Here is a 26,848-nt window from a genome sequence, read left to right on the forward strand (position 1 = left end):
TCTTTCATCGTGTATGTGTAAGCTCACACCTGCATACTACAATACACTTTGAACTATCAAAATTAAAACACAAGTAATATCAGATACTTTCAAATTCATAAGTTTTGTTAAATGGTTCTGTGCTACATTCAATGGCTTCCTCAAGATAATATACTTTATTGCATACGGTGCACATATACATAAATAATAGATTACAGTGTGATTTATACCTGTAATTGCTGTTGTATAGTCCCCATATGTAACATTTAGTCTAGAGAATGCATATATTATTGGTTGCTGGAAACATACATACAATAATCCTGGCTTCATTTAAGTCAACAACAATTTTTCTGTTGCTAGTAGGGAGAGTGGTAGTGTTTTGCCCATAGAGTTTAGCATTTCAGATATAGGAGGCTCAACTACTGGTTATACACTTGCTTAGTCTATGACTACTCAATATAATTTTTCTCCACTAATTTAGGACTCTATGGTATGTTTCTAGTGGGCACCAGCTTTATCTCATAAGCAACATTAAAGTTCATAGAATGAGTTACTGTCTCTTGTAAGGAACCGAGCAAAAATGGACAAGCAGGTTATATCCTCCTGTCTTTTCACTGTTGTTCTAAAAACTTGGTCAGAGCGCTGCATTTGGAACAGTTACTGGTAATGCAAACTCAATAATTTCTCACAGAATACATAATAAAGCACCAGTGCCTAAGTTAGGTGAATAACTCCCTCAGTAACCTTTCCTTCGGATTATCTGAGAAGTGTATAGTTGTTTCTCTAAAGTAACTTTTCTGAATGAGATAAGATTGTGAGTAGCCAAGCAATAATTTTAAACACGACTCTGAGAAGCACTTGTATTGCAGCTTGCTCTATCAAGTAGTAGGGTCCTATTTTTCTCCCGGGAAGTGAGAGACAGGTCTCTCATTCTTTCCTTTCTGCTCCCATCTCTCACTAATGCTCCTGTGAAAATACCACCATCCTGATCAAGGCTCAAAGGCTGTACTTTTGGATGTATTTTTGAGTTTTCAACTTTTGAAGCGCATCTTCAGGTCACATCCAATCCTTGTGATTTGTATTTTGAAGTCTCTCAAAGACCTGGCCTTAAATCTCCATCCACTCAACTAAATCTCTTGCTTGAGCCTTAGTTATTTTGCAGCTTGAGCAGTTCTTACCTTTGCTAGGTCAGAGCTACCCAACTGTGCTCACGTTGTACTCATGGTGATTCCACACAGTGACTATCCCACTCCTGCATGTTCCCCTCTCCACCCTTCCTTGTCCTTGCTGTTTCTCAGTACCCCATGTAGCAAACGTGAGGTTTTTTTCCCATTGGCATATAAAGCCATTTATATTTTAGCTTTGACTGGTCTTTTGACTTGACTGATTGGCCTTTTGGCTTTACTGCTCATCAAATGTTCATTCGTATTTGTCACATCCAGCCCAGCTAATAGTAGACTGGGAGTTGATTCATTTTTTAAGCATTGAGAATCTCAAACACCTTCTTCTTCCAGTTCCATCTCAAAAGTCATCCCCCTCGTTTCCTTTGTTAGTGTCATATGTGTATCTTTACATTAATTGTGGCTTATGTGTGAATGTGTGGTGTGTATGCAGCTACACATGCACACACCACTTACCTGATCCTGACGCTTACCCCTAGACACTTTAACAACACACATAATAATAATTAAAAATAATAATAATATATATAGTATTGAATCCATGCATGTTATGTATGCAAGTGTGTGTGCAGGCACATATTTACACAAAGGAGGAAGCATTTACTATTTCTCAGCAGATAGTTCAAGCCTTAGTGGAGAGGGATGATTATGATGATGAAGTCTTATGATGATGATTAAGTTTTATGATTAAAGCACTGCCAGATCTCTCACTGTCTGCCTAGCTCTTGCATGGGTGTCTGGAAGAGAGCACGTTCCTGACTCAGAAGGTTGTTCTGTGGGTAAATTGTTAGTAAGTGGTTCAGACACTGCTGAGATGGGAGATACAGAAACAAGTAATAAAGAGTGATTTTTAAACAGTAGCATGATCCTTTCCTCAAAAGATGATATGGGTTCCTGCACATGGAACCTGAATAGACACAGTCTGAGTAACACAGTTAAAACCAGAATGTATTAGATACCAGTTACCGCTGGTACTGACTACACTGGCTTTCTGAAAGGCCTATGGAACAGGTTTTCAGGGGATCAGTAGTGTGTTTCTATGGTGTGGCTTCACCTCAGTTTTTGTTCTGCATTTTTTTGGTGGTCTGTTCAGAAGCATCCTAGTTTCGGAGTAAAGGACATTTTCTGTGTAACGACATAGGCAGGATGATACCAACATCTTGTAGCTACTCCACATGCAGCCGCTGTGAGGGGGGAGAGGTTAAGTGGCATGTGCTGCATGCTGGTGGAAAGTGAGGGGAGAAGGGTCAGAGGGAAAGCAAGCACATGTACCCATCCATGCTTGTGAGCAGGGGAAAGGCAAAATGCTAAGCCACAGCCTTAGAAAGTAAGAACTAGAGAACTGAAGAGCCGTTTCCTGTCTTACAAGTAAACAACTCATGTGATTTTACCCCCGGCTGAAACCTATTTATATTTTCTGATGTTTTTGCCAGGCCTGGAAACCCCCATGTTCCTGATCCTTTGTACACCAGGCTGTGATGCAGAGAGGTGCAGACTGAACGGCTGTGCGTTTCCATAAATATTCCATAAATATTCTGTTTTCCTCTCTGCTGTAACCTGTGGCCTCAGCCCACTCAGCTGTGTTGCGGAGTGGTTCCATCTCTGTGTAGAACAGCAATTTTTAATTATTTTTTTTTTCAGGGCCTATAAACAGAAATAAAACTACTGCTGACTTTAGGCTTGGCGTTGTGGATAACCTTATTTGGAGAATCAAAATTCCCAGTAGAATGCAAATCTCAGGCCAGATGCTGTGAGGTGAATTAATATACAAGGGTGGACCGAAACTGAGTGAAGGAGAGAAGGACTAAAGTTTAGAGTGCCGGCTGTGGCTTGGAAAAGAGAGTTTAATTTACTGTTTGTGAGTTAATTTCACTAGTCAGTGTTAAATACTCGGTATTTAGTATGTGAAAAAATAACATTAAAGGAAGTAATGGTGATTTAGTTGATAGTATCTGCTTTGTCTTCTGCTTTGTAATACAGTAACTTGTTTGGAAATGCAGGTGCATATACACCTGCGTTCATGAAGTTTTATATATATGTATATGCACCTGTATACACACATATGTAGTCATATACTTGGTGTTCAAAATGTATGGCACAGATTGAAATTTATAGTGTGTCTATATACATATGTGTACATGTATAAACACATGATATATGTATCTGTATCCTGGCTACTGTATTAAAACACCCATGTGTTTGGAAATTATCTGGAAATTATCACCAATTATGATATTCTTGTCTCTAGTGCTTACACATTTAAGCAATTTCTTTTTTGATTCATTTAGCAGCAGCAACAGAAGAACCTGAGGTGATTCCAGATCCAGCTAAACAAACGGATCGAGTGGTGAAAATAGCAGGAATAAGTGCTGGAATTCTGGTATTCATCCTACTTCTCCTTGTTGTTGTATTGATCGTCAAAAAAAGGTAAGAAAATGATCTGTGCTGATCCCTCTTTTTTTTTTTTTCCCCTCCATATCAAACAATAACTAAATGGGTATTTTTTTACAGGTCTTTAAAAATAAAAGTTTCAGATCCGGTAGCTTACATCAGTTTTTGTATGAGTGTTTCATGTTGGTTTTGCTGTGATTCTTATGATGGATTTAAAGAGAGGATTTCTTTGTGTTTGGGCTGCAGTAGCGATACATTTTCTCATACTGACTTATTTCCAAGTAGTTTTAAGTTGTAGTTGGAAGAATATACAGAATATTAAAGTGGGTGGAGTTGAAATTCATGGAGTTGTTTTTTTGTTGTTTTTTTTTTTTTTTAAAGCAAAGCAAGAAATAATAACTTATGGCACTTTTCATGTTGTAATCAATTTAATGAATTTGATTTTCTATATGCAGCTCTAATAAGTCATTTGTATCTGTATGTTATCCAACTTGCAAAATAATGTAATTTTATACCTCTATTTATGCTCTTGTAAACCTGGAGTTTTTCCTTAAAAGTCATACCACATCACTGTAAAATTATCTAGCGAGTCCTTAGTGCATGAAATTGTTTGGAAGTGTATTAATTTGAATGAATTTTAATTTTTTCAGTGCTTTCTTAGACAGTAAGCAATATCGCCATCTTCTGGCGTTGTACAATGCTAACTCCGCATGCCAATGCTCCTACCTATAGTAAATTGTGCTACCCTATTGCTCAGTTTTTAAGTCTCGACTTCTCAGTGATTGCAACTCTTTTAACCTGGCATGAAAGTTCATCATATGGCTCCATAAATCCGTAGTTATAGCACTGAAACCAATTCCTCTCTTTCTGTGCCCTCCCCTCCCTGACGGGTCCCCTTCACAGAGCACAAGCTGCTTTCTTTTGGGTAGAATGAGATCTTTGTCTTCCAGTGGTGTGTGCATTGCGTTCCCTTGCCTTTTGCAGAAGTCTTAATGAAAAGTGTATTTGTAAATGTTGCAAATGTTCCTCTGAAACGCAGCTCGCTAGTATTTTTAAAGAATAAAAAAAAAAATTAGAATTGTGCCTAAGATCATTCTATATGTTATAATTACTGGTTTGCATTAGATTTTTTTAATTTATTGCCTCTTTACAATTATTCCTGGAGATATATAACTTGGAGGAGAAACGTCTGCATTAGAAACATTAGGTATGCTTATAGTGTTCTGTGTTAGTTAGCTACATATGTGATTTTTCCCAAAAGTGCTTTTACTTTTCTCTGTTGTTTACCTCTGTGATTGAGAATTAACACATATGCAAAAGGTCCAACTCATCATATGCAAAAAAGACATACAGTCAGACAATTTTCTTTATTTACACAATTTTTGAAAAAACAACAAAAAAAATGGTTTTCAGCTTTTAGGAAGAAATCTCTATTTTATAGCTTTATTGCAAGATATGTGCTGGGAAGTACCATCTTCTCAGTGCGTGTTGCAGCGGTCCCCTTATTTTTAATAGAAGACTCTGTGTGTGTGCACGTATGTGTGTGTGAGAGAGAGACTGTCTACCACTACATAATGTCGGTCACTTCCAGATGGGATTGACTAGTTTTGCAGGCAACAACAACAAAAAAAGCTTTAAATTCAATGTGTTCATTTTTCCTATCCTTTTTACCTCTTGCATTCAGAGTCCTTTTAGACTCGTACTTTCACTATTGAATTGTTTGATGTAAGTAAGTTAATGACATCCATGAAATGATATTTTAAAATTTCCTCTTTTTCCCCCTTCCCTCCTGAACCTGTGAAGGCAGTACCCTCTTAGGAATGATACTTGATCGCCATTCTAAAGCAGATAACATTTCTAAACTCCTGTACTATTTTATATTCAAAATAGGTCAGAAATTAACCTGTTTAATGAATCTTTAATGTTTGGCAATTTTTCATCATGATAGTTTAATTGGTTGTCTATTGCGTATGTTATAGGTGTGCCATTCTCCCTTCCTCACCTCCCCCCACTTAGGGGAAGTGGGCAGGTTTGGTTTTTTTAATATCAGGTTTAGTCAAGGTCTCTTACAAAAAGCGTAGAAAACCTTTGTATACCCGAGTTAATTCAGTCCATCTAGTGAATCAGGGCAATTCATGTCACAAAGCCAGGAACAGCTGTAAAAACCCTGACACATTCACACATACATAAGCACACTTCACTTAGTTGTGGTGGGACTGAAAACCGATCCGTTTGAATCATCTTCTGTAGTGTACATATTTAGTGATCCATTATGTAGTATCCCTTTTGGTATCTGAATTGACCACAGCTTATTACATGGAAAAGTCGATAAAACAATGGTTTCCGCATTTTCATTGGTTTATTAAAACGTATGCACAGCCATCACTATCTCAAACTGATTAAATGCAACATTAGATTTTATTGAAAAATGGAGTGCTAAGCAGTTTTGTTCATGAGCTTGAGATGTTTTAGGCTTTGCCTGATCATTTTGTACAAATTGGTTTGAAGTTTTCCCAAATGAAGCTCTTAACAGCTCTTACAGAGTTTTACTGGAGTAATCAAACCAGCTAAGAAAAGGGATACTGCATCTTTAACAAGCAATGCCATTTTTATTTTCAAAGTCATTGTTGGACTATTGCCAAATGTCCTTCATTTCCTTCCATTTGTTTACGTTCCATGTTTTTAATGCTTAGCATGACTACATCAGCATTTCCAATTGTAAGATTTTAAAATAGAAAGCATATGTTTGCATTCAGGAAATGTGTGGCATATATGTCAGTACACACATATCTGTTGTAAATGTGCATTCTTTAAAATGTGTGTACTCATATAGCTACACATAGTACACATACAAACATATATGTATACACCTGTGTACCGATAAAGATGTTAAAATGAATGACCTAAAATTTGTTTCCTGATTAAACGTATTTATTAATGGAATCTTTAGTTTTTGTAACTGAAAAGTAAAAAGGCTATTTACTGCACAAGATTTGTACACAGCTGTTCATTTGTCATGACATCTAGGTGGTAATCACTATATTATGCTGAAGTGCATGTTGAAAATACACAATCCATTTAATTTTCAAAATTTTTTGCAATAAATGAAATCTCAGCATGTAATTTTCTCAAGTGATCTTTCTAAAAAACAAATCATTTTTATATGCTAGTGTATTTTTTTTTAATTGCATGGCAAAGTAAGGCTAGTTTGTGCATGAGCAAGTTGAAATGCTAACCAAAGAAACATAATTTTTTCAATTTTTTTTTTTTTTAAATGCACATTTATCTGCTTTATTGAATGTGACAGAGTCACGCTTTTCATTCACCATTGCTTCTCTTTTTCCACTGTCTGTGATTTGCTTGCCAGGAGGAGCTACTATTCTTACTCCTACTATCTGTAAGTAGAATATGGGTGACTTACTATTTTACATGTTTTAAAGATGCAGTATCCCTTTTTAAAAAAGAAAAAACAGTCTCTGTAATTTTCCTGAACTTTTATTGATACTTTTCTTTATCCTCAGGCTTGAAAAATTGCTTGTATCGTTGTTCATGTTATTCTTACCCTGGTTTTTTTTTAAAGGGATATTGTATTTCTAACTGTATATTGAGACTTTTGCTTTTTGCTACAGTTCTTCCCATAACTATCATTTTACTTTATTGTAATCATAATTTATTTGCGTTATGGTTCACAGTGACACATCACACTACAGAAAAAAACTCTTTTCCCATTTCCTGGCTAGGGAACTGTGCTCGTAAATCACAAATTGTTCTTTCCTAACATATCAGCTCAGGAGTGATCCTATGCACTACTTCTCCTACGCGGATCGTAGACAGATGCCAAACCTTTAAAAAATAGGTCTGTGCCCTACAAGTGACAGAGCAACCCATCTGCCTCTGCACTACCAACCTTTTTTTTTTATTCAGAGAAATATTTTTTGTGAAGTGGTCTGCATTTGTTGTTTGTGAGGTGCTTTGCATATACATTTTAAAGTGTGGATCTTACTTTATGACATTGGTTTGCACGAGCAAAACTGACTTTTTTTTATACATCTTGACCAAGTGAGTTTTTGTGAGGTCTGCAGCAGTTTTGGCTGTGCTTGAGCAAAGGAGTTACACACGTTCTAATTTTAAATAAATGCATAAAGCCCTTGACTTCAGAGGGGATATAAGAGTGTACTCAAGTGCCTTGATGAACTGGTGGTGTCTGATGATGCTTTTCCACATTTTTAAGCAGATTAGTTGACTTCTTTAAACAAACTTAAAATAAAATATTTTAAAAAAAAGCTAAGCTGGCTTAGCTATCTGCCATTCTCCAGCTTATTGTGATAAATTATAATTTCCTTGTTAAATAACAGTTGCTTCAGCTCAAGATAATTAACCGCACGGTTTCATCCTATGATGGAGCACTTTTCCCCTCCAGCTCCCACTGAAACACCCACCTGCACAGGTTCACCCAACTGGATCCTTTAGCAGATAATGAGAATCATTTAAGCTTTCTGTCAGCCTCGAGTACTTTAACCTAACCATTTGCTTAACTATCATGAAGCATAGATTGTATGTGCCTTTGGCTGAGTGAGGAAAGGAAAAAGAAGTCAAACCCCGAGGGAGCCTGGCGCTGTTGAACAATAAAGCTGTCCTCCCATTTCGCAGCAGCTTTGGGTTGCGGTGCTACAGCACAATGGGCCCTTTTAGGAGTTGAAGCAGAGCATAAGAAACTAGCTACTGTAATAAGCTAATCACTTGAAAGTCTTAATAGCTGTTGATCTATTTAGCATAGCTAGCAAATTCGATTACAAATTGATGCTTCAAAGTAAGGCTTAATATAGTCAAGAGATGAGATGTAATAGTCTTTTGTTCCATTTCTGAGGTGGCTAGAAAAAGGTGATCTTTAGTGTATAGAGACTGAAATACTTTGAAATATAGTGACTGAAAGGCTTTGAAACTTAAAAAACCAGTTTGAACTAGCAATGCCGGTTTTGTGAAAGCTTTGATAGTATTGGGAACGAGTTATAAAGCTCAAGCAGTTTCACTTCTGGAAGTTCTGATGGTCTTCATTTGTTTGACCAGAGTATCGTTTAAACCAGCTTTTCTTAAGTAATCTTTGGAGTAAGTTTATAAAATAAAGCATTTTAGTGAGGGTATCCCACTGTCACTGTTGGGTTTTTTTCAGTTCTTACTGAACAGCTGATACACACAGAACCCTCATGCATACCACAAGGGTTTGATAAAAAAAAAAATGATAGTTATAGAGACCACCTTTGGGATTTTTGTAGTGAGGGCGTTATTGAGTAGTAATTTTCCAACTAATCAATTTGTAAATGGGGAGGGGGGGGAAGTGGGGGGTGGAGTGGACAGTAGACAGGACAACAACATAAGGAGATGAGTCTGGTGAAAGAACCTCGTTATTCTCAAAAGTGCTTTGTCCCTCTATATCCAACTTTGTGGTCCCTTACTGTGAGCCAAGACTATTAACTTAAGAAACAGTCCTCTAACATTTTCTTAAATATGAAAAAACATGAAGTGTTCCTGCCCTACAGAGTGGTGTAGGTCTTTTCTGGTAGATGTTCCCAAGACTTAACAAGTAAATGGATGGGTAATTTACACTAATACTCCTCTTATATACTATTAGAAGAATGCAGTACAGAATATCAAAAGTTGATCGGAGAACAGAGGAAGAACAAGCAGTCTGTTTAGTCAGAAAAATGTAAGATAAAAACTGTCTAAAGAGTTAACAGGGCATTTGATGATATTTTATGCAGAAAAAAGCTTGTGAAGCTAAGCTATGGTTTAAACATACATTTTCAAGAACCCAGTATTTTCAGTGATGATTGTGCCTCTCCCACTTGGTGTCAGATTTATCCAAAAAAGCAGGTTGGCTACCTACTATATTGCAGTCACAACTTAGATGAAAACAAGGAGATTTCAGAACAGTCTAATATATGTCAGAGGTTCCTGCAGAACCAAGGTGCACTTCATGCTGCTCTGCATACTTCTTATTACTTGACATATATGCTTTAAGAGGAGTAGACTTTAACTGATAATTAAAATATATTATCTGCTTCCGTCTGACTTTTGGAGACAGTGAAAATCACTTCAAGTTCTTTGTCAAAAGGAAAGCATAAAGATATATTTCTGAAGCGTGCACTTTAAGGGCATTGGCTGTTAATTTGGGGGATTTAGTCATACAGATTAGGTTGCTGTTTAACTGCGATACATTCAGAGTGCAAGACTGTTAATGTCAAAATTTAAGATGTTCCCAACTGCATGCAAGGATGGAGTAGTGAGGAGGTGTGTGTTCATTTTTTAAAGAACCAAAGTTTAGTGTCGGGAACAAAGTATGGTATCATGTTGTGTCTTGTGTACTGAATGGGAAGAACAACTTTTAACATAAAAGGTAATATGAATCCATATTAAATAATTATGTTTCTTTTGTTATTTCATAGAGGTTTTGCCTAACAAAGTAATTCAGAAGGTTAAATAATTTCTTCCTAACAAGGCAAGCAAGGGGAATGAATTATCCATTTATGAAATCAAAACACGATTTAAATGGAGATGGTTGATAAAACTGCATGCGCAGATGCTTGTTATTTATCATTTCAGTTAAAATGTAATTATATTCTGTAATTTGTTTATATTAGTGTAATTACACTGCAGGAAAAAAAATATCACCAGGGTACAGAAGCTAGCACTTCTATTACAGCATTTGTGTGTGTACAGAAAACACACAATTGTGACTTTTTCATAGCAGGTGCGGAGTTTTATCAATTTCACTCTGGAAAAGTTGTACACAGGAAAATCAGCCAAATTTTTCAGTCACTCAGGATTGTAGATAATGATTACTGTAGACATCAATGTTCATCAAATATTAAGGTGGTTTGGGTGTTTGGTTTTTTTTGGCTGGGCAGCAAACTTGCAAAGAAGCGCAAGGATGCCATGGGGACCACCCGCCAGGAGATGACACACATGGTGAATGCAATGGATCGGAGTTACGCTGACCAGAGCACCCTGCATGCAGAGGATCCCCTTTCAATCACATTTATGGACTCTCATAACTTCAGCCCCAGATGTAAGTATGACAGTGGCGATTTTCTGGAGTGTAGGTGAATTTGGAAACATGGAAAACAATTATACTCTTTAAGGAAAATTATTGTAAGCTCCAGGTTTTCTAGAAACACCGGTAAACCCACAGGTTGAGTAGAGATGTTCTTATGTTATCCTTATTGGTATGTGGCCAATTATTTAAATGTTTACATGTACTTCAGTATGCATTGATACATGTTCTAGGGAAAATATTACACCTCTAGAGTATCTCAATTAAAATCTGAAATTGAGTTTTCCATCATGAGGATTTTTAATACCAACATGTGAAATATTACAACATAACACCATGTCTGCAATGAATAATAATATGAAGCCCAAATTAATTTCTTTCTTTTGGCAGTAAGAATGTTATAACAGAAGGAAACATTGACAATTTTCATTGCTGTTTGTGAAGTTTAGGAACAAGCTTGTTAATGTATCTGCAAATTTGCTCTATATTTGTATCCCTTTTTTGTAGATTTTCCAACTGTCTGGTTTTTACAAAGTTTGGCAGTTTGGATTGCTGACTGTTAAGTGTCTGAATTATAACTAGCACTGTCCAGTATGCTTGCCTGCTAGCATCTGCACTGTGCCTTGCACAAAGACAAGATACTCCACTGGCAGACTCTAAATATCTCAAAACTAGTGTGTTTTGATTTAACAAAGGGACACAGTTCTGCCATGGAGCTGGCGGGAACCTGACCTTCTCAGAGCCACATGGCCTTGTGGCTTGGCTTCGAACAGATCTGGGCAGCTTGAGCCGCTTCTGAATTGCCATCTTTTGGGAATGGCACTACATCTCCCTTCTCTTGCCTCCCAATACTGCTTACCATGCTTGAGCAAAATAAACCCCTTAAGGCTCTTAAGTTCTTTCCTGATTGTTATAAGGGAAATGGATTTTGGAGGAGGATTTATTGCTCAGTTTATTGAAGCTTACCAAACTGTGGTGTGCTAACATTTTAAGTGTCTCGTAACCAATTATAAGTAGGAGTTTAATATCAGCCGGTGAGTTTTTCTCCACAGTTTTGGCTGGAGTCATTTGAAAGTTCTCCGAAGTCTGATGTCTTATTGGTGTTGAAATTTGTGGAGGCAGGTTTGCAAAGACAGCTTGTTTTGGACTAAGTTATGGTGAATCCCAGGGAAAGTACCCATCAGGAACCTACAGGGCTATTAGTGAGCCCTGGCTGCCAGGCACTTGGACAGTTTTCCAAGTAGCCTGACATGATGGCAAGAGCCCATGAGCCCCAGCCACCACAGCTGTCCTAGTTGGTTGGCAAAGAAGTATGGCATCACTGTTTTCCAGTATCTGATTTTTTGGGTTGGAGGATTCAGTCCTGACCATCATCTGTGCTGAAGCAAAGAACCTTCCAAGCTTACGGAGTTTCCTGCTATGCAACAAACTTCTAGACAGATTGCTTGAGAACGGGAGCTCAGTTTTGTCACAGAGCTGTTGATATTTTAAATTTATGTTCCAGGTTGGAACAAAAACAAATTTTGGATTCTGCCATTTCCTGCCCAAAACTACATTTGTCTCTGCACAGTTCTAGTGATAACGAATTATAAAATTCTATTAATTTCATTTGAACATTTGCATCTGTATATCTGTAATTTTGCTCTACTCATTAAGAGTAATATCTTTGGCACTGCACATAAAAAAAGCTATTAACTGTAAATATGTATATTTTTTTAATTACCTGAAGACTTTAAAGAAATACCATTCTCTTTTGAGATGAGCTATTCAAGTACATGAGAGAATGGGTTTAAAAATAAAGAGTTGGTTCTATGAAAGTGAATCTTTACTGTGAAGCAACCGAACTATAGTGAAAGAGGAGCCCTTTCATAAACTAAATTGCATGTAATGGCTTCTTTATTTCATTTCAGTAAGAATCTCTTTGCCTTTATCATTACATTTCTGAAGTCCAAAATCATTGCCTTTCATTCCTCTTTTATTCAGGATGCTTTCTGGAACTGTGTATTCATTCTGTTTTCTGTTGTAACAAAATTAATGGGTTTTAGTTATCATTTGGTTATACTGTGAAGTATATTGGTTTTATTCATAAAAATACACAAATTGAGGGTAATGTATTTCTTCATGAGCTTTGTTTTCCTACAGTGCCCAATGATCCACTTGTGCCGACAGCTGTGTTAGGTGAGGACCCTAGTCCTTCATTATCCATTCCTGCATGAGTTTCATCTCCTTGCATGGTTGAACGTTGAAACAGCTTTTTTTTTTTATGTAAGAGATAGCTATGCTGTTGTCAGGAAATAACTCTACACTCAGTTTATCAATTCAGAATTAAACTGACACTGCTTTTAGAATAAAAATTATTTTATGTTCTCATTAGGAAGTTTTTCCTAGTCAATGCTAACTGAAGAGTAAATAAGGAAATAGGTAAATGGAAAATACTAAAACTTTTCTCCCTAGAGCGTTCAAACTGAGTTCCAATGAACTGACATGTGAAACTAGACCTCTGTTAAGAGATAGGTAAAAATAAAATTCAGATCCATATTAGCATTATTTGACACAGAAAGCTCAATTTTCTAATGAAGTAACAAGAATTAAAAGAAAAATAGAAAAGTGAAAAAATTCCATAATATCCAAGAAGAAACAACTTTGTAAATTCTGTACAAATATTCCCATATACCTATATTAATAACATATTTCAATTGACCTTAACTAGTAAGTTTCTCAGCTTGTGCCTACTTTAAAAAGAACCGATGTTGGGAGTGGCCAAGCTGCTTATTTCTGTTGCACCTGACACTAAATGCATGTATTGGGTGTTTTTTTAAAAAAAAAAATAAATACAAAGATAAAAGTATCATTTGTGCCCGAGTTCTTGGTTTGAGAAACGCAATGTGCAGTACTGAGTTTCAGTCAGTTGCTGAGGTTGGTTTAGGATAAAAGACAAGTATCAAGAAGTGGACATAAATATAAACTAAAGCTGAAAATTAGATTCCTAGAAGCAAAGCTTAAAGGGACCTGAGGCAATTTAATCCCTCCTCTTTTTTTGAGATGAGACATTATATGTATAATGCGGACTCTTCTGGCAGTTGATTGTCTATTGTGTTTTAAAAATTTGTAGTGAAGAGAATTCTGTTCTTGCAGTGGTATGTTCCAGTGCCTTACTTCTCCTAAGTAAAAATAAAATTCAGATCCATATTAGTGTTAATGGGGACCCAAAGCTCACTTTTCTGAATAGTAATTACTACTAAGTGGGTGTTACGACTGAGTATTAGCACTGCTCACTCCTAGTTTTTCCTAACTAGACTAATCTAGACTAAATCTTCTTTGCTATGGATTGAGACATTTGCTTTTGAGACACTCATAGAAAATATGGAGAACTGAGTCACTCTTGTCCTTTTAAAACAGTCTTTTAACCTTCGAAAGACTTATGTGTCCTCAGTTGTCTCTCTTCTAGTTGAGTTTGAGTTCTTTCACTCGCGTCTTGTAGCTGACATTTTCTAAACTTATCATTCTTACCTCTAAACACTTCCCAACTCATAGGTTGAATTTTTAAATAGTGGTGCCCCAAATCACATACAGTTCTTAGAAGTCGTTTCAATGCTGAGATGAATGGAATAGGTACCTCCATGCCCTACTTGTAGCGTTCCTGCTACCTGAACTGTATTTTGTCCTTTTTATTGCGCTCATATTGCTGATTTGTATTGAGTTACCCGCTAAAATCCCAGTTATCATTACTCAGTCCATTACTCCATTTTGTAGTTATGTATTTGACTTCCCTTTCCTACATACAGTATGTTGCATTCACTGTTTAATTCACCTTGTTGAGTTTTGCATTGTCTCCCTGAAATCTGATCCTGTACTTGTGAAGTGTGTGTGGGGCTTTACCACTCAGTGCCCTCTGCCTGTACTGTCAGGGCATTTTCTATCCCACTGTGCGAGCTGTGGGTAAAAATATTGATAAAAATATACCCAGGAGGAGTCTTTGCAGATCTTCATGTAAAGCGTCCTCTGAGACCGACAGCAAATTGCTATTTGTGAGTAGTCTTTGGTCTTTGTCAGGCTGGGTATACTCAGCATGTAAGAGATTTATCAAGTCATTTTCTGCCCATTTCCTTTTGATAATGTTGCAAATGCCATTCTCTTGACTACAGTAGTGTCTTAGAAAGTTTATAACCCTCAGAGCAGTTAAATGCTGGAGCCTTCCACTTTGGGTCCAAGGAAGCCTAACCAGGTGGTTTAAGAAGTTTGAGGGGTGGTGGAATAGATGACTCTGAAAGAGCAAAGGGTTAGACTCAGTAATTCTGAATACTTACTGAAAGTAAATCAATGGATTTATAAAAAATGGATCTTTTCCTGAAGTTCTTCTAAGATCTTGTCTCTTTTAGCTTCATTTCAGGCACTTACAAGCTACAGAGATACTATCTGGTGATACTTGTCAAGCTGTTCCTAATAGCTCGTTCAGGCTATAAGCATATTCCAAAGGTCAGTGTGTTGCCACTACATTGTGGCAGACGCAGATACAGGCAGCTGTGCACAGCAAGGGCAAGGAATTAATTGAAGAACATTTTAATAGTTCCTGTCTGCATTTCCATCTACTGGTAATGGTGTTTTGGGCATGACAGTCTCCTGGAATAAGCAAAACAATGCTAGTTGGAAGAAGTAATATTTTTCATGGCATGGACTGAAATAGTGGAGAGAAGTAGATGAGCTTTTGGACACACCACAGAGAAGGGGTTGGGTACCCACCTGCAATCTTGTTCCATTGGAACTAGACCATTCAGCCTACTCTATCTCCACATAGCTCTCACTTGGCCCAGCATCACCAAACAGTTTTCCTCTGTTTTATTTAGAGATGAACAAAATTTTATGGGCACTACATTGTAGAACATGTTATTTATATGAAGCTCTTATTTGTAGCTGTACCAGGTTCCTTTTTCTTCCTGTATAGGTTATTAATGCTACTTTCCATTCTGTGTACATTAGCACTAAGTTAGTATGACAATTTTGTTTTTCTCAACTCCCTGTCATTTCAGTGATGGCATAATAATGTGGCCCTTATATTTTTAAAATGGTTTTCATTGTTACCTATTGTGAAGCTTTAACAATTTTTAATGACATTTTCTTTTAGTCATTTTCTAATATAGTCCTGAAATAAATTTCTTATGTTCTGTTCACTCATTGTTTTTTGCTGCTTCAATGGGTTAAAGTGCCTATTACTGGTAAGTATTCTGCGAGGAATGGGGAGAACTGCAAATCCTGAAGTAGTTTAGAATGTGTATGTTTTAATATGGGTTACACTACAATAAAAAGTGACTGCTGCATGCCACTCACATTATTAAGCAGTTTAGTGAGGCATGCATGTACTGAAATTAGCAACTTGTGTGACAGCTTAAAGAGTCTTTACTCCTAGTCTTTACTAGGAGATCTCATTTCAGAAAGCATTAATGGGGTTTGCATTTGGCGAACTGTAGAAAACACAACCTTGAGGTGTTCATTTTTTTCCTAGAGTGTTTTACTTCCTAATCTGAATCCTTTGCAAGGAAGATGGTAGGCTGATTTCAAAGAAGCGTAGGAGGGGTCAGCTATCCAATTCTAATTTCAGTAGGTACTTTCCAAAAAGGCTTCAATTAGAATTTTTTTTTATCTCTTTAAATTCATTTGAACTGCTGATTGCTAATTTAAACAAACAAACAACACCCCCACCAAAAAAAAAAAAAAAAAAAAAAAAAAAAAAAAAAAAAAACAAAAACCCAACACAAACAAACACTGTTTCACAGAAAGGATTGACAAAATGTAATCACTTCATGCAGTTTTGACATTTGGTTTTGATAACAGGATTGGTGTAGCATAGGGCATTAGTAGATACTTCTTTGTTTATACAGAGCAAAAACTGCAGCTGAAATCAGCACACTCAACATTTTCATTTCTCTACTAAAATACCTGGGTTAAAATGACCACTCTGAAGTGCTGATTCGTCTTCCTAAATGGAGGTGGTGTTCTGAAGCAGTAACGCAATTGCTTCTCTTTTTTACTGGGATCTCAATTTACTGTTTGTTGGCTTCAGACAAATGATGTGCTGATACCACTACAGAGTTATTCTAATTTATTGTTTAAGGTGTAGTATTGCTGTTGATACATATTAGCTATTAAAAGAGTTACTTTAGGTGATAGAGGCTGGAGTTCCCATGTACATTAACGTCATAAAGTTTTGTAGCTTCAAATAAAATGCCCTTCAGACATCTTTATTGCGGGATGAAGGATTGCAAACTTTTGTATGTGTTTGCAGTTAAATTCCTTTATGTACTTCACAGTATTTATGTGCTTGAGAGTAAGTGCTCTGTATTCTCAGAAATTAGACATGTTTTTGAAGGAAGACATTGAAAATAGATGGTGATATGTGTAGCAGCAGGTGTTATTGCTCTGCAGGTACCTAACGCATTGATTTCTTGTGAATGCAGATGAAAACCACAGTGCAACAGCAGAGTCCAGCCGGCTCCTGGATGTCCCTCGTTACCTCTGCGAAGGCACAGAATCCCCATACCAGACTGGGCAGCTGCACCCTGCCATCAGGGTGGCTGATCTCCTGCAGCATATTAACCTAATGAAGACCTCTGACAGCTATGGATTTAAAGAGGAGTATGAGGTGAGATCTTCAGTGGTGGATTTTTGCTAGGAAAAATCCCTTTGAAAGGGGCATCCTTTTGTTTGCATTGCATTGCAAAAGAATGCAACTAAATGTCATGGGTTTAAGTGAAAAACAGAGAAAAATAAGCAGGCATAAGATTCCTATGCATGTAACCCAAAAGTGAAATAGTGAAGTAGTCTAATGGTCTGAGCCTTTACAAATGCCTGGAGAAAGAACTACGTATGTTCCCAAGGGTATAAGAACATGTGCCCTGCTGAATTTTTTCAACATATTGTAAGAAGTTGCCACCCTTTTATTGCTGCTTTTTAGTTGAAATGCTGTAATTAGTTATGTGAGCTTTCTGAGCCACCTTCAGTGCAGATATCCTGGATTAGGTTAAAGATTTAACCTGGCTGGTTTTGCGCAAAGCACTGACTGGAAGCACTCTCATGATTTATTATAGCATCCCAGTAGGACAATACTGGGACTAAACTCCAGCTAAGAAGTAGTGAAAACATGCTGAGGGCAGTAACATCTTGGAAGTTCTAATTAGACCTGCCTGAGCATGTCTACTTACAACTTTAATGTTAAAATGAAGCAAAAAATTCCCTGCACGGGATGTAGAAGATGAGTACAGATTCATTTTGCTTCTGATCTCTGAATCTGTTGTGATTCTTTGGGATTAGAGTATCAGGCAGGACACACAGTAAAGATGGGAATGGTAATGGCAAGGTCACTTGCAATACAGCTAGGTTTAAAATGAGTTTTCTCTGAGTAAGTAATTTCTTCTGACTCAGTTTTCAACCTTCTCTCCTTTCTGCAGCTGTCTCTACTGTAACATAATCACTGGAATAAATAAATGTGTGGTTTTTAAAAGAATATTCTCTTTTCCTCTCTTTTACTTAAATACGCTTTGTTATGCTCTGCCTAACTTCAGGGCTGAGCCCAAGTGTCAACCAGTGCTGGGGGGAGGGTGGTCCCTGGTGCCACATCAGGTGCTTTCCTGCTTGCTGCTGCTTCTATTACCATATACGACATCTTTGCCCGGGCTTGGGCTTCTGAATGTACGTTAAAGTTTTGTTTCCATGGCTACTGTGTACTTTCTGGAGGTAACTTACCCAGATCAGGATAAGAGAGCATCTGGAAGGAAAGAATAGCATAGACATGCAACAGCTGTACAGTATCTACGGGCAATGAAGAAAAAGCCGAGGAGGAATAAAAGCTGCTTCTATCACTTCTGAGACTTCAAACTCTTAAGAAGGGTTTAAAAACGTAGAATAATTTTGCTAGTGGCCAGAGGGAGGGATATGAGGAAAACTAACATTAACAATAAACATTGGCAGAGTAGGCTTCCTGAGGGTTCTGTAGGAAGAAAAGCCATTTTACTAAGCAATATGAGGAAAGCAATGTAATGCTGTAGTAAGCAGGCTGTATATTATGGTGCCTTGTAAGAAAGGTGGTCGGTCTCCCTGTGCTTTCACAGCTTACTGTTGTTCCTCCATAGCAAGTATGTCTAAGCAAGTTTAGCCTTCCAGCGTTTCCAGGATTTGAAATCCCTCTGGAGTCCCTCAGTGACATGCCCATTTGACCTGTAGCAGTCAGAGGGAGAGGGCCTCCCTTCTTCTCTAGATACGTTTCTGCACCATGGTCCCGCCTGGGTGACCAGAGTGGACGAGCAAAGCTGAGCTGACTTTATGGTAGGGCAGTTCTTTTAAACTGTTATTTTTGGAGATAAATTAATGGTCAGAATGTTTTCTTTCGGAACATTTTTATTTATAGAGTTTCTTTGAGGGGCAGTCAGCTTCTTGGGATGTCGCTAAGAAGGATCAAAACAGAACAAAGAACCGCTATGGAAACATTATAGCATGTGAGTATCGGTGTGCTTGGTTTGAGCGATATAGCTGTAGTCATGTGTTACTTGTGCCGTGTTCTCTCTTTCTTTACAAGTCTCCAGTGGCGTAGCTGCTTAATACCCCAAGCGGACGAGGAGGACAGTGCCTTTTCCAGCATGTTTTTGTCCTTCACAGTTCAACTTTCTTCCTTTTATAACTCAGACTGAATTTCACATTTGCATCTCTGTTGTGCAAGCTGTGGTAAGCATGTTAACAGCGACAAGCTAGCACTCATTTGGATGTTAATTCTGTAATTCGCAATTTGTTACTGTTTTACAAATGCAATTGAACACGCAGGAATGAAGCTACCGGAGAAGTCCCTGAGCGTGTAGAGTTACCTCTTCATCAAATCCCAAGTGCATTGTTAACCCCTGTGTTGTGACTTCCTTGGTTTTCTTATTGTCTCAGTATGAACTTATGCAGGCTGGGTCAGAAATAAGGAAACAGTAATCAGGATTTTTGTTTTTCTAGATTACCATCAGTGGAGCTGATGTTAAAAGGGACTTTGAGCAAGTAACCTGGTTTCTTTGTGTCTTTTTAACCATGTGTAACAGTGTGATACCTTTCAGGTAACTTAAGTTTAGTGAATGTTTTTGAAGTAATTGGAGACCTCAGACAAACTGGTTCTTTGTAATTCTGTGTAAACGCTTACTATTTAAGGGTTGTAAATGGTGAGGTGCTTGTGCCAGCTGATTTTGCTTTTCTAGATGACTTACCATAAAATCTTACTTAAAATCACACTTCAAAAAGGCACCGTAACCACTTGGTTTTTACAGATGACCACTCCAGGGTGATTTTGCAACCTGTTGAAGATGACCCATCTTCAGATTACATTAATGCCAACTACATAGATGTGAGTGGATTGCACAGCTTTCTCCCTCTCAATTTACCAGCTTCTCTATGTGAAACTATTGCATGTTATGCCTACAAAGTTATTGAAAGCTTTCTTTTATTAAGAACAAAATGTACACTTTCCTTGTTCTACGTCCTAGTACTCACTGACATTGTTGTGCTTTCTTTCACATCTGACTTTGGTTTGGGCTGTAGATTTGGCTGTACAGGGATGTAAGTACCACTATATGTGAATAACAGCATCCTATTGTAAATATGTAATATAGATATTGTAATTAATTAATTTCCTCTTCTATTTTTATCAGTTGATAACTATGCATGCCTCATCTAATTTATCTCATCTGTTCCTTTAAAAATTTCCTTTTGTGTGAATATTTTTGTATCTGTTTTGAAAAAATAATTTAGCCTTTTAACATAGCTCTGAATATTATTAGGTATTGTTACATACCTCAGGTGAACTTGTCTGTTAAAGAGAATTTGCTGGTTGCTTTTTTTTTTTATGATGATTTTGGCCACTAGCTTTTCTTTTCCCCTTCTCATTTATATGTGAGAAGCTGGATAGTGTGCTGTACTGTAGTTGTCTGAAAATGTACCTGTGAAGTAGTCTTAATATATGTTTGGCAAAAAGGGAAGGATGATGGCCTTTGGCCAGGGGGGTGGTGTTTGTTTTTAACAATGATTTAGACAAACAATATTCAGCTGACGTTTCTCTTCAGGTGCTAATTTAGGTATTACAAAGTATATACACGTATATAGATAGATAAAAATATTTTAATTTAGTAGAAATTTCCTCATTACTGCAGAAAGCCTCTAAAGTTTGAAACTCCAGACTTTGATTAAAATAGAAATTAAATTATAAACTTAAAAAAACTTGTTCAGATTTCCTGTTTATATCAAATTCTGCCAGGTGTTTTGATTAACAAAATACAACTTTTACCTAATTAACACCGTAGAAATAAATAAATTGTTGTATTCAAAGTAATTCGAAAAGATACTGGAATAGCCAGTACAAGCATTTCTAAAATACATGGCTTTGGTTACCTTTCCTTATAATTACACCTTACTAATTTTTCCTGTCCACTGTTAGTTGTTAAATTATTTAAGACCCTCTCAACTTTCCAGGATATAAGGATTTAGCTCCAGGTATATTGCTGTCTTTTTATTTTGATATTTTAACATGGCCATCTCTGTGAAGTGTTAGGCCTGTGATACTTTGCCTGGGGGCTTAAAAAAGAAAACTCTCCCAGATTTGTAATAATTCCAGTTCCTTGAGGATGTTGTTTCTCTTACTTAGGAGTGAATTTAATCTCATTATAACCAGACAGGAAAGCTACAAGTTAAAACTGGCACTTTGCAATTTTAAAGTGACACTTTTACCTTCTTCTGGAAAGCATTACTGAGTTTAAAACAGTGTAGCACAGGTTCCACTTTCATAATTTGAAGCTGGGACTTGATATTAAGGACTCCAGGAGAAATTTTTGAGCCATCTGATACAATTTTGGTCTCTTGTAAAGCCAAGAGTGAGATACTCAGAAGTTTTTTTCATAAGCCCCAGAGGAAGGTGCTCTCACTCTAGACAGGATAATGAAGCAGGCTGTGGAAAAGGATGTAAACTCCTTGGGTACATCGAAATCCTTCACTTTAATAGCACCCTGTGAATACCAGGAATCCAAGGACTTGTGCTCCCCTGTAATATGATACTTGAATCAAGTGGCCTAATAAAACTGTAACCTAGAAAATAATTGGAGTTATTTCTTTACTATTTGCACATTGTTGAATTCTGTATTGTCTTCCCACCAGCAATACTCAAGTTTCCTTCCTCTTTGTAGCTAATGTTGCTGGCACTGGTCAAAATATATTCTGAATTATTTCCTCAAGGGCAGCAGCTTTGTGTCTTGTAGTTTGCATGCAGACGATTAATGCTGTACAGTACCGGTAGCACTACTAGAGACCCAACTAACTGGAAAGGTTTAGTTGTGTAGAGTAATCTATCTATATATGTATGTGTATATACTTCTGTGCATCATGTCCAGTATAACTGATGTGCACTTTGTGCAGTAGCGCAAAATATTTTCAGAAGAATCCACTGCGGTAGGACCTCGATTCTGTACGCACACCGCAGTGTCCAGCTCTGTTCCCGTTAGTTATGGCTCGAGTACATACCTCTTTGTGCCTTGCAATTGCTCTGTTTAGAAGAAAACAAAAGGTGTGTACTTTTCCATATCAAATAAGCTGGGAACACAGATGAACTATTGAGATAATTTGGTGGCAAAGACAAGTTTTACAAAATCTCAAATAATGTATTTGGCTGGGGAGAGAATATCAATAGAGAACTAATTTTTAGGCCCAAGGGACCCCTCTAGAATACTCCTTCCCGGTACACTGCAATGTCTGTTCAAGTCAGATGTTCTTATTTCCATTTTATCTGTTATCATTCAAACCTTTTCAGTATTAACTGGTTTTTTAGGTTTTGAGCTTCATGCTGCTCTTAAATATTGGTTTGTTCTAAACATTTTGTCTAGAGATAAGAATTCTGTAGTACCGTTATGCTTGTATTTTCCCCTTTCTGTTAGTAATATGGTACTCAAACCAACTTACATTGCTGTTTTAGGGATATCAGAGACCAAGTCACTACATCGCAACCCAAGGTAAGAATCTGCCAGCGTGAAGTATTCTCGGTAGTGTCCAGCAGTGTTTTGGTAAAATGGAAGTAGATGAAAATAAAGCATATCCAATATTGTGAGTTGTCATCTTGTGTTATGGTAAATTAACATAGCATGTTCAGGTGGAATGTGAATAAATTCAAAAATAGCACTAATTTGTCATGTTGATTAGCTATTGAGCAATTCTTTCAGTGATAAATTCAGCTGAAAAAGACAGAAGCTACTACCATGATTTCCAGTTATGAAGATGAATAGAGAAAAGTGGCGTGTGGACAGAGAAGAGAACAGTTTCAAGCTGCCTTGAGGCATTTTTCTTTCCATATTACAATATGTTAGAGTATTGTTAGGGTTTAGTCCGGGATGCAGACAGTGAAGATAGTAATGATAAATTAAATGCTATCTGAGAAAATCTGGGTAAAGTAAGGCCAGAGAAGGACAAAGCCTCTTTGTAGGAAGAAGTGAGGAAAATCTTTATCATCTAACATCTTGCTAATAAAAAGGGGAGTTAGAGGAAAAAATTGAATTTCTATGGAAATTATTCATTGTGTATTTCTGATAAAACTCCTCACTGAGGAAAAACAAATAGATTAGTCTAAGATTGCACTGAAATATCAAAGGCCATGAATTAAAGTAAAAATAACTAGATTTAGATGTGTCATTATTTGATCTGTGAGTATAATCAGACAGCTGGCTGGAAACATCCAGTTATTTGTGCCCTTGGTTGATTGTAGCTGCACACAGGAAAGACAAACTAAAGGCTTGTTTTAAAGCAGGATGCTCGAATTTCTGTCCACATTTTTTTTATTTTTGTGTAAGAGCTGTCTAAACAGGTCTCTCTGTGGCAGTTAAGTCCACATTTGTATTTTATTTCTGTTTTACTATGTAAATCATTGCACATAATAGTGCGTAAAGGACACAAAAATGTATTGCTGCTTTTGTATGCAGCCTTCGATCAAGCATAAGGAATATGGTTGAGTCTTCAGATGTGTGTTATATACAGTAATATTTATGCTGCTGCTGGACCATGGTCAGGGAGCTGTTTCTGAGATGAATGTAACAGGGTAAAAGCCTCTGTTACTCAATGGAATGTGTCTTATCTCTGCAGAAGAGCAGGAGGCAAAGCTTAAACAAGTGCTTCTTGTCTGCTTCACAGAAAAGTAGTTTAGTTTAAATGTCCTTCAGTGGGAAGTTTATGGCTCAGCACCTATTCATGCTTGTGCAATTTGATGGGAGCTAGATGGTAAGTGTGCCAGATCTGTACCACCGGCCCTCCTGACTGATGCTTCACCCCAGTGTGGGCATCTCCTCGGTGAACATCTGAAGAAACTCAAGCTCAACGCATTATATTTAACAAATGTAAAACAAACCTAGAAATGTGACTACAGATGTAGTCACACATTGCTGTGTCCTTGTAGTTTTCAAGCAATCTGGCATTTCGCTACATGAAACACGTGCTATTAATTTATTTCAAGTGGCAATTCCGTTAAACTAAGAAGATTCGGCATTGGTTAGCAATAACAATAGTCTGGAAACTTGCATAATGGAATGATGATGTGGTTTCATGAAGCTTTCATCTTTAAGCAAGTGTGTATCAGCTCTGTAAAGCACTGGATTTTATTTTTTGTGTTTGCTTTGACTGTTATTCTTTTGCAGAGCATTACCTGGAATCTTTTCTTACAGGTCCAGTTCATGAAACTGTGTATGACTTTTGGAGAATGATATGGCAGGAGCAATCAGCTTGTGTTGTCATGGTCACAAATTTAGTGGAAGTTGGGAGAGTAAGTTTTTGGTTTGATTTTATTTTAAAGCTACAAACCTAAAAAACCTGTTGCCAAGACACACTATCAGCAGAATGTAGAAGAGTCTTGCTGAAGGACAACCCTGCATCCTGAGAGCAGGGGAAGGGGGACAGTCTAGACATTGTTGCAGTCGCAGTATTGTATAAAACCAAAGCTAACTTCTGAAATAGACTGGTGCTGTGTCGCTTTCATGAGTAGTGACACATTGTCTGAATCCAAAATTCATATTTCAGCAAAATAGATTTTTATATTGTCACTCAAATGAGCAGAGTAAGTGGACTAGTGAGCAAATATGCTTCTATATCGGTGGCTAGAAATCAGCAAATTATTTACAGTTTAGCAGTAACACATCCCTCAGGGAGAAATATAAAGTGTCTGGGATTACTTGCAACAGTTTGATTGCTGATATGAAATGCATCCCAGTTTAACATAAGTGGAAATGTATTCCTAGCTCAGCACTAAAAAAAATATAAATGCTCATTTAGAAATGAATTTGACTTCTAAGTACAGCTGTGTAAAGCAGTGAAAACTCCTTTTAGCTAGCGCTTAACTTGACAGCACAGCCATTAGCCATGACAAGGCACACGAGTGCCTGGTCATTCTGGAAATAAATGTGGTGTAATGCAGTACGTGCAATAGTGTATCCTCAAGCTTTTATTTTCCTTTGGTGTAAAATGCATTTCCGTTTTGTATTTAGGTCAAGTGTTACAAGTACTGGCCCGATGACACAGAAGTTTATGGGGACTTCAAAGTGACTTGTGTAGAGATGGAACCCCTTGCAGAGTATGTCGTCAGGACCTTCACTCTCGGAAGGGTGAGTACATTTTGAAAGGGCTCAGCAAAACACTATTCCCTGGTACCAAGGGGTATGGAGGAGGCTGTGCTTGCACGTGTTGCTGTACAATACCAAATGCCTCTTTCTGGTTAGCAGGTCCACAGTGTGTAGGCAGCCTTACCTCACCATGGGAGTGATGCATTGCATCAGCACTACCCAAGCATGTGTCTCACTGTGGGATTTCGAATTTCCCCAGAAATGTTATTGACTGCTACCCTCCCCTCTCGGTCACCTCTTCTCTGTAGCCACACTTCTGAGCTGACTCAAGCACTGGATTATGAATCATGGCTGGCATTCATCTCTGTTCACTCCGTCCTGAATGCCGCTGAGTCAATCTCACTTAAAGAATAAAGTCTGTGAATGCAATATATGCGATACAGTTGTGGTCTTCTAGTAAATCATTATACTTGCCTGTAAATGTAGCAGGCCATTGCCTTAATTGGCAAAACTTCTGAAAGTTGATGCAAATTGCATCTCAGACTATGAAAAAAAATTAGAGGCAAAACTAGCATACTTAATGATAAAAGTAAAACTTACAAAATTCAAAAGGGAAAAAAAAACAGAATGACATCTTTAAGCTTCGTACATTCATTGCTTTAAATAATTGGTGAAATGATGAAACCAGCATGTAGATCCTATCAGTGTGATAATGATTTGACTCAGAGAATATCTAGTCTATGAAATACTTTGAATTTCATAAGTTATTTATTTTTTCCTTTTACAGAGGGGCTACAACGAAATCCGTGAAGTTAAACAGTTTCATTTCACTGGCTGGCCAGATCATGGAGTTCCTTACAATGCCACAGGCCTGCTTTCCTTTATACGGAGAGTCAAATTATCCAACCCTCCTAGTGCAGGGCCTATTGTTGTCCATTGCAGGTGTGTACAAAAGAGGTAGATTGTTTTTTTCCACAACTATGTAGGTGATTATTTACAGTAGTCTCTTGTGAAACATCCATCACTTTGAAGTGTTTTGGTTTTGTTGTTCCCTTTTTGAATTGCCTAATTCACACTGCGGTAGAATTTGCCTGTCTACAGCAGTGTTTGGAAATAACCAGATTCTAGTGCACTTTTCCTAAATAGAATAGGCAGAGATTTTCTTTTCCGTGCAAGAGCAGCACCAGCTAAATCATATGATACTTCAAGTTATCATTTTAGGTAGCCTACAACAATTTTGTGACAGCATTCGAGAATAAGTGTAGTTACAGCTGCTTTGACAGCTTGGTGTTGCATATAATGTCTGTTCAGATTATTAATTATGAAAATCTGTTCAGATTATTAATTTAAATCAAAGTAAGCAAGTAAATACAGAATGTTGGTTTTCCTCTGCAAGTTTTGCAAGGTTTGCGTTGTTGGGACACAGTCCCTTAAAAAATAAAATTTCCTTTCAGCATCATCAAATGTTTAATTGTATTCTGTAGATATTCGGCCTTTACAGATTTTAAGAATTCACTGTGCAAAACCTGTCCCTAGCTTTATTTAAAAATTAAATAAATCAAGAAAGATTCTTCTGGATACTGTTGAATGTGCTGCCTGAACCAGCTTAAAGCTTGGCTGGTAACATACGCTTCAGTTTCTTACTGTAA

General features: G+C 37.3%; 1 protein-coding gene across 4 annotated transcripts in view; it reads left to right on the forward strand.

Moving 5' to 3' along the window:
- The window catches only part of PTPRK (protein tyrosine phosphatase receptor type K), a 414,786-nt gene that overhangs the window by 370,689 nt on the left and 17,249 nt on the right, over positions 1 to 26,848 (forward strand). Inside the window, exons 14-23 of one of the 4 annotated variants that reach the window (XM_080390374.1) lie at positions 3,452 to 3,587; positions 10,457 to 10,617; positions 12,745 to 12,780; positions 17,055 to 17,239; positions 19,001 to 19,088; positions 19,890 to 19,966; positions 22,577 to 22,613; positions 24,309 to 24,406; positions 25,125 to 25,241; positions 25,987 to 26,141. In XM_080390374.1, coding sequence (XP_080246500.1) covers positions 3,452 to 3,587; positions 10,457 to 10,617; positions 12,745 to 12,780; positions 17,055 to 17,239; positions 19,001 to 19,088; positions 19,890 to 19,966; positions 22,577 to 22,613; positions 24,309 to 24,406; positions 25,125 to 25,241; positions 25,987 to 26,141 — 1,090 coding nt within the window. Of the gene's footprint in view, positions 1 to 3,448; positions 3,588 to 10,456; positions 10,618 to 12,744; positions 12,781 to 17,054; positions 17,240 to 19,000; positions 19,089 to 19,889; positions 19,967 to 22,576; positions 22,614 to 24,308; positions 24,407 to 25,124; positions 25,242 to 25,986; positions 26,142 to 26,848 lie in introns of all 4 variants that reach the window. The other 3 variants (XM_080390373.1, XM_080390376.1, XM_080390375.1) reach the window with 3 other exon arrangements.

This window comes from Falco punctatus (genome assembly GCF_963210335.1).
Source record: "Falco punctatus genome assembly, chromosome: 5".
NCBI classification, from domain to species: Eukaryota; Metazoa; Chordata; class Aves; order Falconiformes; family Falconidae; genus Falco; species Falco punctatus.